Genomic DNA, 14710 nt, shown 5'->3' on the forward strand with positions numbered 1-14710 from the left:
AGACAAATAATTAATTATTAATTATTGATAAATTAGTACAACGAATAGACATGCCAGAGCTTCAAAAGCCACTGAATTTTCAAACTGAAAACTCCGCTCCAGCAACTGCGTTAGAAAACTGCTTCACTTCACACCTCAGGAAAGTATTACAGAGGACTTCTGGGTCGTCTTTACCGCTGCCAACCCTAACAGCCCCGTGCAATGGTAAATAACTCTGAACCATTAATTCACCAGAAAAGGTCCTCCAGATGCCTTCTCGTGGGCCTTCTTCCGGTGACAGCCACATTTATTTTATGGCTGGAGTTAGAAGATATCTCCATACCCCCGGGGAATAACTTTTCGGCTTTCGGTGTAACAAGCCCTAGTAATTCAATGCGGCCCAGAACACGTCAATTCGGTAATAGTAATCCCAGGACTGGAACAATCTGGTAACTGTGAGGAAGAAGGAAGCAGAACTGGCCCTGTGTTCAGACAGCTCGCCGATGGGAGTCAGACGAGCAAGGGTCGGGATGAAGGTTTCTTCAAACTGCAAACACTGCTTTGACCTTGCACGCCACCGCCTTTCTCCGAGGCGAAGCAGAAATGCCTCGGAGAAACGCAGTGGCGTTTTCGGATTCGGGGAGCGTATTTTTCTTTTTCTCTCCTCTTGCCATTGGCTGGAGGAGATAATTAGACTTCTTGAAAAAAACACGCCCCCGAATCAGAAAAGGACGGGGCCTGTTCGGAGTGACGGACCTCTTCTCCAATGGCTGGCCAGCATTCAAGAGGCCAGCCAATGGAGAACAGGGGAGAAGCCCCTCTTCTCCAAGTCATTAAATCTCGGATCGAGACTGCGCAAGCGCAGCCTTCGAGCCGAGACCTAAAAAGCACCATGCGGGGCCTCGAAACCTGACAGGGCATAGCGCGCACATCGATCAGGCGGCACCTACCAGTAGCGCCGCCGGGAAGCGCGAGGCAAGCGGCTGAAAAGTACCACGGACAGGGCGCTGTGCTGACATTGCACTGGAAAAACGACAATCCATATATACAGGAACATGAGGGGCTTCTCCTACCCGCTTAATGCCTCTATGTTATTCCCTGCGCATGCTTCCATCTACAGCGGTGATTTTCAACTATAAAAAACCTCCTTTCTTCCCCGCTTTCATTCGATTACCGCCGCATCTAAACCCTTGCTCGCATTGCGCTGACTCGTCTCTCACCAGCAGCAAGCGGCATCCATTCTGGGTCTAGATTCCCTGGCCCCCCTCGCTACCACCCCTCCTCGTGGTTTTATTAATTCTATGATTATCACGTTTTAATAACTTACTACTCCTACATATGGGCCATTGCATACTAACCTCGTTGGCCCGCTCCTCTCTCCTACGCTGTGAGGCCCCCTCACCCCGGCACCCGCCGCAACTCGCTCCAGCTGTGACCTGCTGGGCACCCGAGGTGAGAGAACAAAGAGGACTTCTCCCTCGTGTCCAGGGGTTTTAACCATTCCCTGGAGGAGGTCGCTTGCGCACCTCAGTGACGCCACTGGATGTCTGCCCTGCATATCGCATTTCCTGGCGCCCCCTCACACTCTTCTCCCCTTACACTGGGCACTCACCTGGCTCGCGCCCGAAATGCCACTAAAAGCACCCCGCCGCTAGGCGCGTGAGGCGCCTCTTAAGAAAATAATACCACCCTACCAGTGGAAAAAAAACCTGAAAAAATCCAATGTATTTCCTCAACAATGCATCACAGTCTTGGTTAAAGTTTTTCAAATCATAACAACAGCCACCCAAGAAGGTGTGGACTGTTCTGGCTTGTTTCCAAATATGAAAATGCAGGCAATATTCCTTTCAGATGTTACTTGCAGCATCCTATGAGCTTCAGCTTTTTCTACAGTTGCTAATGTGGCTGCCCGTCGCCACACTTATCTCAAAGAGTGGAAAGAGCGCAAATAATCTGGGTTGTTGCGTATGTCTTTTTCTGGTAACCATTTGTTTGGAGATCAACCTGAAGACATGATTTGCAGGGCTTTTACAAACCAAAAACATGCGTACATATTCATAGCCCAAGTTACGACATCAGATCCTCCTTGCAGGCCATTCCAGAAGTGGCACCAGAGAAGTTTTCAATTTCAAGCATGGACGTATAAATGTAATCAGTCCTCTACCTTCAGAGGCAATCTCCCTTGTCCTTCTCCTCTTCATGTACCCAAGACGTGATCCTGACTGTGCCCGCATTGGACTACGGAGTGGGGGTGGGAGGGGGGTGTTTGCCTTTAAACTTTTCACCAAGTTTGGCAAGAAATGTGTCAGATGCTTGGGTACTGTAATAATAATTCAAAGAGATTCCTCTAGATTCAGGCCCAGTGCATCTAAGTTATGCTAGGGATCCATTCCAATTTTGAGCGACTTTTTGCCTAGCTCTAGTTTGAAAAAACAGTTGTTTCAAAGGTCTAAATATTTCCACGCTCTTCACCAAGGTCTCATGATGCACTGAGTAAACGCGTTGAGATTTCTTCTAAAACATCTGGGACCAGGCACCGCTTGAAATCACTCTGCAACCCCTGCAATGTTAAGGGTGTCAATGGCAGACCTTTATCGTAGTATCTTGACCTAATACCCATCCTAAAAGCTAATTAACAAGGTTGCTCATATTGTCACCCCTCCATTTTTGGTAGCATTTAGTTAAGAAATGTTTAGTATTTTTATATCTTTACCCGGACCCAACCTATTTAACTTCTAACTGGACTGTTTTGTGCGTGTTGATTTTCTTTTATCATCCAGCCTCTCTTGCAGAGCAAGTTTAATTTCGGGAAAGCGACCAAAAGGACAGTCTAATGATATGGAAGAAATGCTTTAGCTAACTTCTGTGTGCATATATTTGTGTGTGAGAAATGTGATGGCTCCGTTAATTTCCACCTCAACTGGGCTAATCCCTTCCTTGTTGGTTGTATGAACACTATACTAAGTCACTCAATGAAATCAGCTTGACAAAATCTATGTATATATGTTAAGAATTGTTATTGTTGTCTCTCTTGTTGTTGCTTAGGTAGTGCTATTGAAGATGCGCCATACTCTTATTCCCGTATTACTGCGCAGAAGAGCAAAGTCAGGGAGCAAAGGTCAACTGCAGAAAAACAACACAAACCTATAGGTAAAATAAGTAGTAGAATATAGTTTTGTTTACAATTTGAAGAGTATTTTCTAACTTACTATTGATTCTTTTTTCAGGTCAACGACATGGGGACCTTTTTGGTTACAAAGATCAAAAAGATCTGAGAAAATTGAATGACTTTGTTCTGTCCTATACACTGAGCAGAAATCACATTCCAACAAGTGAGTAAAAGATGTAACAGAAACCATTATAGTCAAATGAAAACTGTTCTTACATATCAAATGCCTGCAAAATATAGCGCACTGTAATGGATGTGAAATGGAAAATGTCCATGTTTATTTACTGATTCAGACACATAAATTATGTTAATTGTGGAGCTTGAAAGGGAGGGATCCTTTCCTCCTGGTAAGAGTCAGGGGGAGAGTTTTCCCCGGTGTCAGTGTTTCCCAGGGTGTTGGCTGAGGTCTGTAGCTGTTGACCTTGACTATGCCTTTGTGCTTCTGGGTAGCGCACTCCGTGCATCCTTGTGCTCTTGGCAGGCACCAGAGGCAGGCACCAGAGTTGTTCCTCCAGTTCAAGCCTTCTGTGGACATTCCTGGGGCAATATTCCCCACCCATCCTCACCCACTCCTTGGGGTCTCCTGTTAGCATGTGTGCGTCCACAGCCCTGTCCTCAAGCGTGGGTGGTCGTGCTGCAACATTGTTTCAAGATATTCAGCAGGACCTGACAGTTTACAGAGCCTGGTCTTAGCACAGCTTAGACCACACCACCAAGATTCTTACCCTTATTAATGTGAGGAACAAATATATATATATATGTATGCTATGCATATATACACACACTATTATAAAGAATATTCAGACTGGTTATTCAGCGACCTTTATTTAGTTCTTTAATTTAAATTTGTACCCAAAAAAGGCAGGAGCTGAGGCTGGAATTTGTTGTAGATAGCATTATGGGTCTTTTCTACAGTGATATAAGGTACCTTTTTCGGAAGGGTGTCTTTAGTGCTTTATTATGTATCGCAGAAAACATTCTCGCAGACTTGTCGCTGCTCTAGGGAGGACAATAAGGGCAGAAACAGGCCTAGGGAGGAAGACTCCGCTCTTCCTCAGCCCCCTCCTCCTCTTAAAAGTGGTCTTTCTGAAGAACAGGTGCAGCTCCTGCTATCCTTCTCATCAGAAGCCTTCCAGAGTTCAAGAGACATTTCAAGTAGTTGCTGTTCTCCATCTTCACTTCTGTCCCGTAACACGTCATCAGCGTCTTCTGTTTCACCTTGATCTTCTCCTAAATATGATAGTAAACAAATGCAAATGCCAGAATCTGTTACAAATGGCAGGTTCATGCAAAAAAGCAGTTTCTCTGCCCTTTTCAAGTATCTGGCTATTAACATTCAAGTATCTCTGGAAGATGAACAACCGAGTGCCAGCTCTGCAATGCTTCAGCCATTCTAGTATCATCCACCACCTTGTTTCGGGATAACAGAAAGAAATTAAAGACTGAAAAGAGACTGAAAGGATCCAGAGAAAGTAGACAGTTGTAGCAGAGTGCAAGGCTTCACTGAAAAAGGGGGTTGCAGGTTTGAATCTTAAAATGTATGTCTAGTGTATGCATCACGAACCATAACAACAGCCATCCAAGAAGGTGTGGCTTGTTTTTAAATATGAAAATGCAGGCAATATTCCTTTCAGATGTTACTTGCAGCATCCTACTCAACTCGAACCTGGTTTTAAACCGTTTTATGTGCAAGATTTGCACATTTGCTGGAGCTCCTTTTAAATGTGGGCTTTCTTTAAAAAAACCATATCTCTTTCTGCCTCTAAACTTTTAAATTGATGGTATGTGATTATTTCTGTGACATTTGAATTTGTTTGAAACTGACAACTATTTGTGTTATTTAAATTGAATTGGACTCAATTGGACTACGTCCCCAGCCACGCTACAAACAGAGTGTAGACCCTGTAGCTGGTCAGATCATTATCTGATTAGCTTTGAGATCCCTGTGTGTAGCCGACCTAATCACCTTCCTCCATTGTGGAGGGTGGTACAGAACTGGCGGAAGATAGAGGACGCTAGGCTGAGGAAAGCATTAAATGAGAAAGTACACCCAGGGACACAGTCCGGCGATCCGGACTTGGAGTACGAGAAATGTACTTACCGGCTGAGGAAAGCCATTGAAATTGTGGCTCCTGCCCGGAAGGAAAGAATAATGAATAGAATGAAGGGTGCCCCATGGTACACGGCAGACCTAAGAGGGGAAAAACAGGCCCTCCATCAATGCGAAAGTCACTGGCGGAAATTATATGATCCAAAGGCCCTGGAGACTTACAAAGCAAAATTAGCCCCTTACAAAGCATCAATTATTACAACAAAATCCGCGTATTACAAACTGAAGATTAGAGAGGCCATGGACACTCAGAAGGAGACCTTTAACGTACTCAGGGAGTTGAGTCAAAAGAAAGAACACTGGACGGTCGCCAACCAGGATGACTGTGATAAGATACAGGACTTCTTTCAAGTTAGGGTCAAAGACATCATTATGGAAATAGGCAACACTTGTATAAGCCCCTGCCCTCTATCAGTGATGGATCCACCAGATTTTCAGGGCGGCACTTGACTCAAATGGCTTTGCCCATATTGTGGCCAAAGTAAAATCTGGGTCACCAGAGGATCTCTGCCCTCCTAGGGTATTTAAAATGGTCCTTCCTGCGGTAGGGCCAGAGGTGCTGTCCCTACTAAGCCTGTCCTTGGCAACAGGGAGGTTTCCTCACAAATTCAAGGAAGCTATGGTAATTCCACTGCTGAAGAAAGCAGGGGCGGATATCAATAACTTGAAGAAGTGCTCAGAGTTCTCTCATCCGTTTTGGAAAAACATCACATGCTACATGCACGGCAAGCAGGATTTAGGGCCCACAACAGTACTGAGTTGGTGATACTCTCTGTGTTGGACGAACTAAGTCTCTCAGCTGATAAGAAGAACCCCTCAGCACTGATCCTATTAGACCTATTAGACTTCTCAGCTGCGTTCGACACAGTGAACCACCCGCAGCTGTTGGCCTGTGTTCTGCTGCTTGGAGTCACCGGGACGGTCCTCCAATGGATCGCCTCCTTCTTGAAGGATCGGTCTCAAAAGGTCCAACTAAGGGACTGTACGTCTAGGTATGGTGACCTGCCATGTGGGGTTCCGCAGGGCTCTGTGTTATCCCCCCTGCCCTTCAATATTTACTTTAATAATTAAATATACATTTAATTTGTAGAAGCATTGGCAAAACTGGAAAATCAGGTATTCAATTATGCCGATGACACCCAACTAATTGTGCAAGTTGACAATTCCACTCAGGCACAGCTTAATGTTCAGAACATCCTCCGGTTTACTATGAACTGGCTGACCTCCTATTCACTTAAGGTAAACAGAGGTGCTTGTCCTCACTACAGGGGCTAACCCCTGGTCCATCCTCTTCTGGCCACAAGTGCTTGGCACCACCCCGACACCGGTGCCAGCTGTGAAGAGCTTGGGTATCAGGCTAGACACCAAGTTAACTTTGAACAATCAGGTGACTGCTGTAGAGGGGAGTTGTGTGGGCTTGATGCGGCAACTCCGGAAACTTGGGACCCTGTTGTCATTTTCCACCAGGCGTACCGTCATGTCGGCACTAATCTTGTCACGCTTGGATTACGGTAACACAGTATACACAGGGCTTCCTGATAAACTTTTGGGGAAAGTTCAGGTGGTTCTAAATGATGTGGCAAGACTGATTTTTAAACTGCCAAAAAGAGCATGCGTGAAACCCCTGCTACAACAGCTACACTGGCTCCCTATTAAGCAGAGGGTCAGGTTCAAGGGCCTGTGCATCGCACATAAAGCACAGTATGGAGCGGCGCCTAGCTACATCAAAGACCGTTTGAAGCTTTATGTGCCTGGACGAAGCCTTCGTTCATTTGAGTCAAGCCTGTTGGCCTGCCCAAGCTTTAATAGAGCCACCTTGGGGGTGGGGAGGGGGGCTTTCTCAGTTGTGATTGCCCAGTTCTGGAACAAGTTACCGGACAGTATGCGTTGGGAAGCCACCTTACTCCCGTTCAGGAGGAAACTCAATACCATCTTGTTCACTGAGGCATTTGGATAAGCTCACCCTAAACGTGCTGAGCCCAGCAGGTATAAGGGATTCCTGGGTTCATGGTCTATGCTGCAAGCGCTTAGAGACCTTTTGGTGATTTGGCGCTCTACAAATATAAGCTAACATAACATATAAGCTTCAGCTTTTTCCACAGTTGCTAATGTGGCAGCACGTTGTCATATTTATCTCAAAGATTGGAAAGTAAAGAGTGCAAAACATCTGGGTTGTTGCATGTGTCTTTTTCTGGTAACCATTTGTCTGGGGATCAACCTGAAGACATCATTTACAGGGCTTTTACAAACCAAAAACACACATAGATATTCAAAGCCCAAGTTAAGACATCAGATCCTCTATGCAGGCCATTCAAGAAGTGGCACCAGAGAAGTTTTACATTTCAAGCAGGGACATATAAATATAATCAGTCCTTTCTAGTCAGAGGCCAGCGCCCTTGTGCTCCTCCTCTTCCTGTATCCTGAATTTGCCAGCATCGGACTAGGGGGTGCGGTGCGGGCACCAAGTTTGGCAAGAAATGTGTCAGATGCCTGTGTACTGTAATAATAATTCAAAAGAGATTCCTCTAGATTCAGGCCCAGTGCATCTAAGTTATGCTTGGGATCCATCAAATACAAACCATTGACATATGAAACTTCAGTCTGCTAGCAAATATTACAATCTTCCCTGTTCTAAAAGTCGCAGGAGGGAAAAGTTTTCAATTCATGTGCAAAGGTCATCAGGATGATAATACATTTACAGGGACTGAATCACGGGGCGTGGCCAAGCCGCGGACCAAGATGGCCGCGCGGCTTTGAAGCTCCACAATCCGAGCCGGCATTCGTTGAATATCCCACATACCCATGTGGCCGCCAACTGGGAGCTAATCACCGCTGGCTCGATGAGTGCCCCCTGAACAGAACGAGCCCTGCAACTTAGAAATCGGAGCGATGAATCCAGAGTTATGCGGTGGTGACGAAATAGGCTCCGGATCCATGATGGTGGCGATGTGAACCTGCGCAGCCTGGGCGCAACACCAAGGCAGAGGAGGTGATTGCATGCGGACTGGACACCGGGGTGAGGCGCCGTGAGTGTGCTTGGCGCAGGGCGGGACGGCTATTTACGGCACCCATGCTGGTCGCGGCAAAGTGCGGCACGGTGGCCAGTTGGCTTCCCGCGAGCTGCGTAGCACGATCTCCCCGGTGATAACTTGAAGCACGCTGGGACAGGGCCTGCGTGTTACCCCAGTTGCGGCCCCCGGGCCTGCAACTGCGACACAGCGCCTGATCACTGGGGCTGCTCCTGGCTGTGTCCTGCCCGCGCCTGGCTGCCTCGCTGTCTCCCCACCTCCCCCCGAGCCTGCTCTTGTCTGCTGCCTCCGCCTAATGAGCGAAAGCCCTGCGCTTGCCTGCCTTGTAGTCTCCATCCACCCGCGGGCCATCCAGCGCCGTCCTCGAGGTGCAAGTAGGCCCCCGTCACCTCTCCACGGCCTGGCGCACTGCAGCCCATCACACCATCCAGTGCCAGGCCCCGATACTCTCAAGGCTACAACCCGCAGCAAACAGACTGACCTGCCCCCAGCGGACCACACGGCCAGGAGGTCCAACATTCGTGCTTCTGGCTTTTGCTCTTGGCAGTCCGGTGTCAGTGCGCCACTCCATTACAAGACTCACGGGCTCATCACACTGACCACCAACACCGTTATCATCCCCTGCTGCCTGGCTGCCCCTGGCACCACTGCCATCATCTTTGCATCTCACCTGACCTGCAGCATGGGCCGCAAAGATCCAAAACAAAGGCTCTTTCCTTTCGAAAAAGTTACTGAAACTGCCACAGAGGTTTCTACTGACATGGCGGATGGGGGTCAGAGTGCGGCTCACTCCGAGGACACTACCGGCCAAATAGGCTCACTCCTGCAGGAGATGAGAGCTGGCTTCAAAGCTCTTGATGTGAGATTTGATAACTTGGACAAAAATATCGCTGACCTGGGCTCGAAGATCCAAGCACATGACAGGCGCATAGACGTAGCTGAATCTCGCATATCGGACCTGGAAGACGGAAATGCACAATCCCTCAAACGGCTTGACCGCATGGAACGTATTCTTAAAGACGTCGCCATCAAGAATGAAGATTTGGAGGCGCGCGGTCGCCGGAACAACGTTCGCATCATAGGAGTGCCTGAGGCCACAGCAACAGGCTGCATGGACACCTTCATCGCGAAGATTCTTATTGATCTTTTTGGCAGAGACTCCTTCACCCCTGGCTTCATTGTGGAACGCGCTCATCGTACATTGGGGGCCAGACCCAATCCTGGCTGCCCACCCAGGCCGATTATTGCTCGCCTCATGAACTTTAGAGACCGTGACACTGCTCTGCGCCTGGCACGTGCATGTGGCGGAACCACATGGCAGGGCTCTAAACTGTCGCTATACCCGGACTTCACCATCATGGTCCAAGAAGCCTGCCGCCAGTGGTGGCTTCCCCATTGGGGCGTGGGGGTGTTGCCCCACTGCTTTCTCACAGTGCGAGAAGGCAGAAACATAAATGGTAATAACTACCATTTTATGTTTCTGCCTTCTCGCACGGTGAGAAAGCAGAAGTGCCTGGTTGGGGGTGGGCGGTCCTGCTCGAGGGCAGGGAGGGAGTGGCTTGCCCACTGTTGAGCATACTGACTGTTTGAGCGGCCTGGGGGCCAACCAAACATTTTCTCTATGTAGGCTGCTGCATGCCTCAGCCTACATAGAGAAAATGGCCCTGGTGGGGCGCGCTCCCCTTCGCCTCACGCGTTGTGATTGGTGGAGGGGAGGGAGGGACGCTGCCTTTCTTGGCTGATGACGTCACGATGAGAGCTGCCTGCAGGAATTGGAAAAGGCGCAGGACAGTAGATGGCGGGAGTTGGACCCCAGAAGCTAAGGTGAGGACTTGAACTTAAGTTTCATTATATATTTTTAATTAAACAAACCCCTCCCGCCTCCCCCATCCCCCCTGGGATGACACCATTTCCACCCCCTCTTCCCCCACCCGCCCGTCATGCCGGCCGCGACTGGGTATGTGCATGGGTTGTCTACAGCCTAATTTGAACCATATGGGAAAATTCCAGAGCAGTAGTTATTTAGTTTGTGATACATAACTAAATAAACACTGACAACACTTAGGATTAAAGGTTCAGAAACATACCACCCAGAAAGGCCTGATTTATGAAGCTGTCGAGACCAGCGAGAATTTAAATTAATGCGCGTTCATGCTATAACGAGTCTGGAATAAAAAGTCAGTTAAGTATGTGTACATAATACCAGCAACTAGTGCTCTGTTCATGTTCAGCATGAAGCCAAATAGACACAGGCACTGGGCGCGTGATGGGTAGCATAAAACCAAACAGTACCACTCACCGGAGAAGCGCATCAACATTTGAATAAATGCAGTGCGAAATGAGTGATTTCTGCCCTTTCTCTGTGCTCGCGCTCATTGGAAGTCTTGCCCCCTTGGTGAGAGGGGAGTTTTTTGTCTGCATGCATATTATTAGCAGAGAAACACATGTTAAAGCTCAGCCCATGTTGTGGCTAGCTCTACAAAAGTCGGGGTTGAACACAGTGTGAAATTACACACAAAGATACAACAATTCGGGCGCTTCATATTTTTGGTTATTTCTGTTGCTGGCTGAGGAAATGTGAAAAACAGAACGCACACCTGAGTAACGCCACTGTAAGGACATTTCACTGATGTCAGGAAAAAAAGTGAAATAAACTGCACAATGACCTGATCCAAAAGGAACTTAAAGATAACTGAATGATAAAAACAGAGGGCAGGGTTGATGCGGCATATTACGAAGCAGCTAACCTCGGAACTGCGTCATCCAGGTCCCTAGAGAGAGAGAAATAGGGCAGATTGGGCTGAATAAAGTTTGGTGGTGTCTGTGGGATTCGCTGTTGTTGATATTTTGTACAGCGAGTTGAGTTTGCCACAATAGGCGATACAATTCCGTGTGTATTTCAGCTTGTGTGAACCCTTTAGGTGAGTTCAGAAGGTGATTTTGGTCAAATAGGTTATTTTCTGCTACAAAATCCCATCTGCCGCCCACACCTCGCACAGCTGAGAGCGCTCTTTATGTGGCAGACCTCAATATGCACAGCCCTGGTGCCAAAGTTACCATGATCGCAATAGACTTATCTCTTATCTTACAGGTAATTTTCAGCGCAATTATCTGCTAGAAGATCAGTAAAAAGTGCTGAATATACCTTCTGCACTTTTATGTCTAAGCACTGTCAATAACAGATGTCACAATTACCAAATATAATGATAGTCCGTTTACAGAGCGCTGCATGATAAAAGGCTATTTGCTTCACTTATTATTGAATATGGACTTTGCAGACGTCAGCAGTGAGCGTTTAACTCACTAGCCCACGTTGGTATCTATGAATGGTCAATAGACATTAATCCTCAGAACGGTGACATATAAAGCGAGCACACCAGGCTGGTGAGAGATGAAAACTTGGGACAGAGCCACTCGAAGTTTATCTTCCACTTCATTATTCAGAGCAGACAAGCCTCGAGATTTCTCCCTCTTCAAATTAAAAAAAAAAAAATCACTCCGGGAGCAGTGTTCAGAGCAGTTTGAACCAATATGTCATGGAAGGCAGAGCTGTAGAATGAAGAATGAGCGAATCAATACCAGAGACGAATGTGTGCAAAAAGAGGAGAGAGAAGAAATGTACCAAGAGACCACAGCGTGTAAAGGTGTGGTAGAGAAAGTGAGAATCTGTACAAGTAAAGGAAAGAGGGAAAGAAAGAAGTACAGCTGTGTGGAGGACGGATGGGGGAGGCTGGTTTAGGGAGAGCAGACCTTCTGGAGCAGGACGGTTATTAGTGGGCAGAACCATAAGTATGTGTAAACCTAACATTCACCCAAAAGGGTATCTTAGTGCGATATTATGTACATCACACAGCATATGTTCCACAGAATCGCCCACGCAGTGTCAACGAGGAAGCAAAACAGAATGGAACATACTTCCAGTGGATAAGGCCAGGCGGAGAGATGGAATCAGAAAACTCTGGCAAACATTTTAGAATAAGATAGTCTGCTGTTCTTGTGTTTTTATTCCACCGCTGCAGGAGCATGGACTGATGTGCCCGAGGTAAGTGCTCACATTTTGGTTTACATCTCATGGTGCACCTCTTATAAACAGTGGTCCTCTCTTTAGAATCTGAGTCCCTTACAGGTCATTGAAAGCCTGTTACCCCAACTCTAATACATTTTCAGAATACTTTACACTGCTATATTTATTTTTCTTGCCCCAGCACCCAACCTTAATTGTACAGTTTGTGTGTCCTGAAACAGAAATGCAGCATTCCATAAATTAACTACACATTCTGCTTTACTAGGGACATAAAATGGCCGCAAACAAATGATTTTCAATGACTTATTAGAATTGTACCTCTTCTTGGTTTACAGTTAGAAGGTCTGTGACAGGAATCCACATTTGCCCATTAAGCGCGTTTGCTTTGCTTGCTACATAAAAGTCATACCCAACTTTAACGCCTCACCACTTTCAAATGTCACCAGCCGTCACTGCCCGCCGCAAATATAACGGCGTCAAAGCCGCACTCAGGAATCTCGGTTTGAAATATGGCATGCTCTACCCAGCACCTTTGCGGGTCGAGATCAACGGGCGGGCCCGCATCTTCGACAATCCTACGGAGGCGCAAGAATTTTGTCGAACTCACAAGCAGAATAATCAGCAGCCTGGTGAGGATCGCAGACTCTCTCCGCCCCACAGCGGCTCCGATGCTAGCATGGACCTATTCTCCGGATCGGGCACTGGTTGAATTCCTTTAATTGGCCCTTTTTTTTCCTATAGCTATGTAGCAACATTGGGATTTCGTTCTACAGCATACAAAATTCTGGTTGCCGGTCCGCTGTAAAGGCGTTGCCACCCCCAATTGGTGTACACTGAGTATTGGTTTGTGAATCACAAATGTACCTTTATTGGGCTTTTTGCATTTCTTCGATAATTCAATTGGTACTATGGCTTTCTATGATAATGTTGGTATTGCCCCTCTGGTTGGGAGGGGAAGCTGGGTGGGGGGAGGATGGGGGGAATTTGATTATATGTAGTTCTACTTGGTTCCTTTTGCATTTGAACACAGTCACGAAGAATATCAATATATGTTCGCATCCATTCAACCCCCACTTTCCAGACCTCACATGGCCCGGTTAGGACGCATTGATGGTCCCTCAGATTTGGCACTAATGACCTGGAATATTCATGGCTTAAATGATACCGGCAAGAGACGCCACGTATTGCATTATTTGATTCGTCATAGGGTAGACGTTGCCTTTTTACAAGAGACTCATTTGTCCCTGTCTGATCGTTCCCGCTTCGCTGCTAGCTGGGGAGCCCATAGATATTTTGCAAATTTTAGCAACTATGCCAGAGGCACTGCCATTTTAATTCACAAACGGGTCCCATTTAGCCTCCACACAACTATCCATGACAAGGAAGGTAGATACATAATAGTGGCGGGAACTTTAATGGGGCATGGTGTTGCGTTGGTGTGTGTGTATGGCCCTAACAACGATGCTCCCAATTTGTATTACTCCCTGCCCTCCCAGCTCCTAAAACTCAGCCCTATGACCTTCCTGTTGGGGGATGACTTCAACAGTGCCCCAAATCAGGCCCTGGATAGCACCTTGCATGCTCCAGATCCAAAACCACATGCGCATAGAGCTTTTCAGTCCCTGCGTGACCAGTTATCCTTAGTGGATTTGGGGCGGGTGCGAGACCCAATACACACAGACTTCACTCTCTATGCCAGCTGCCACAACACCTGGACAAGGATTGACTTTTGGTTGACCTCCCCCTGTATACTTGGTTGGTGTCGCTCGACCCAGACTCTCCCTCGAACATATTCAGATCATTTGCCTGTATTATTGCTACTTGGGGTTCCTAGGCCTGAAGGCTTTGAGAGACAATGGCAGTTCCCTAGTCGCGCATTAGACGACAATCTCTTTCAGCATGACATTCGGGAAGCCATTGAGGAATATTTTGCCATAAAGACTGGTTCAGTTGACTCAGCTGCAGTACTATGGGAGGGGTTTAAAACCTACATTCAGGGTGTGTGTATTTCTAAACACGCCGGTGTACTCCGCGATTTACGCAAAACGTTATCAAAGCTGGAACGCGAATTAACCGAATTAGATGCTGGGCTGTTACATACGCGTAACCCTGAAGTCGAACAAAAGCGGTTGACCTACTGTCAGAATTTAGAGACACGGCCGAGCAAGAGGTCTTATTCCTGGGGAAATACCACAGTGCAAAGCAATACGGGGAGGGCGAGTGCCCGGGTCGAGTCCTAGCACAGATGATTAGACCTCCATACGGCAAGGCATATGTTTCCGAATTGCAGACCTCGACAGGCAAGCGGCTAACAGGAACGACAGAAATCCAAAAGGAATTTCTGTCCCACTTCAAAACGCTATATACCTCCAGACTTGTCTGTGACCACACTGAACAGG

General features: G+C 47.2%; 1 protein-coding gene across 1 annotated transcript in view; it reads left to right on the forward strand.

Annotated features, from left to right (window-relative positions):
• Positions 1-14710, forward strand: part of AKNAD1 (AKNA domain containing 1) — a 318415-nt gene that overhangs the window by 221345 nt on the left and 82360 nt on the right. The window contains exons 13-14 of the mRNA XM_085600134.1: positions 3025-3129; positions 3207-3311. Coding sequence (XP_085456260.1) covers positions 3025-3129; positions 3207-3311 — 210 coding nt within the window. The remainder of the gene's footprint in view (positions 1-3024; positions 3130-3206; positions 3312-14710) is intronic.

Source organism: Triturus cristatus, chromosome 4_2 (assembly GCF_964204655.1).
Source record: "Triturus cristatus chromosome 4_2, aTriCri1.1, whole genome shotgun sequence".
Lineage (NCBI taxonomy): Eukaryota > Metazoa > Chordata > Amphibia > Caudata > Salamandridae > Triturus > Triturus cristatus.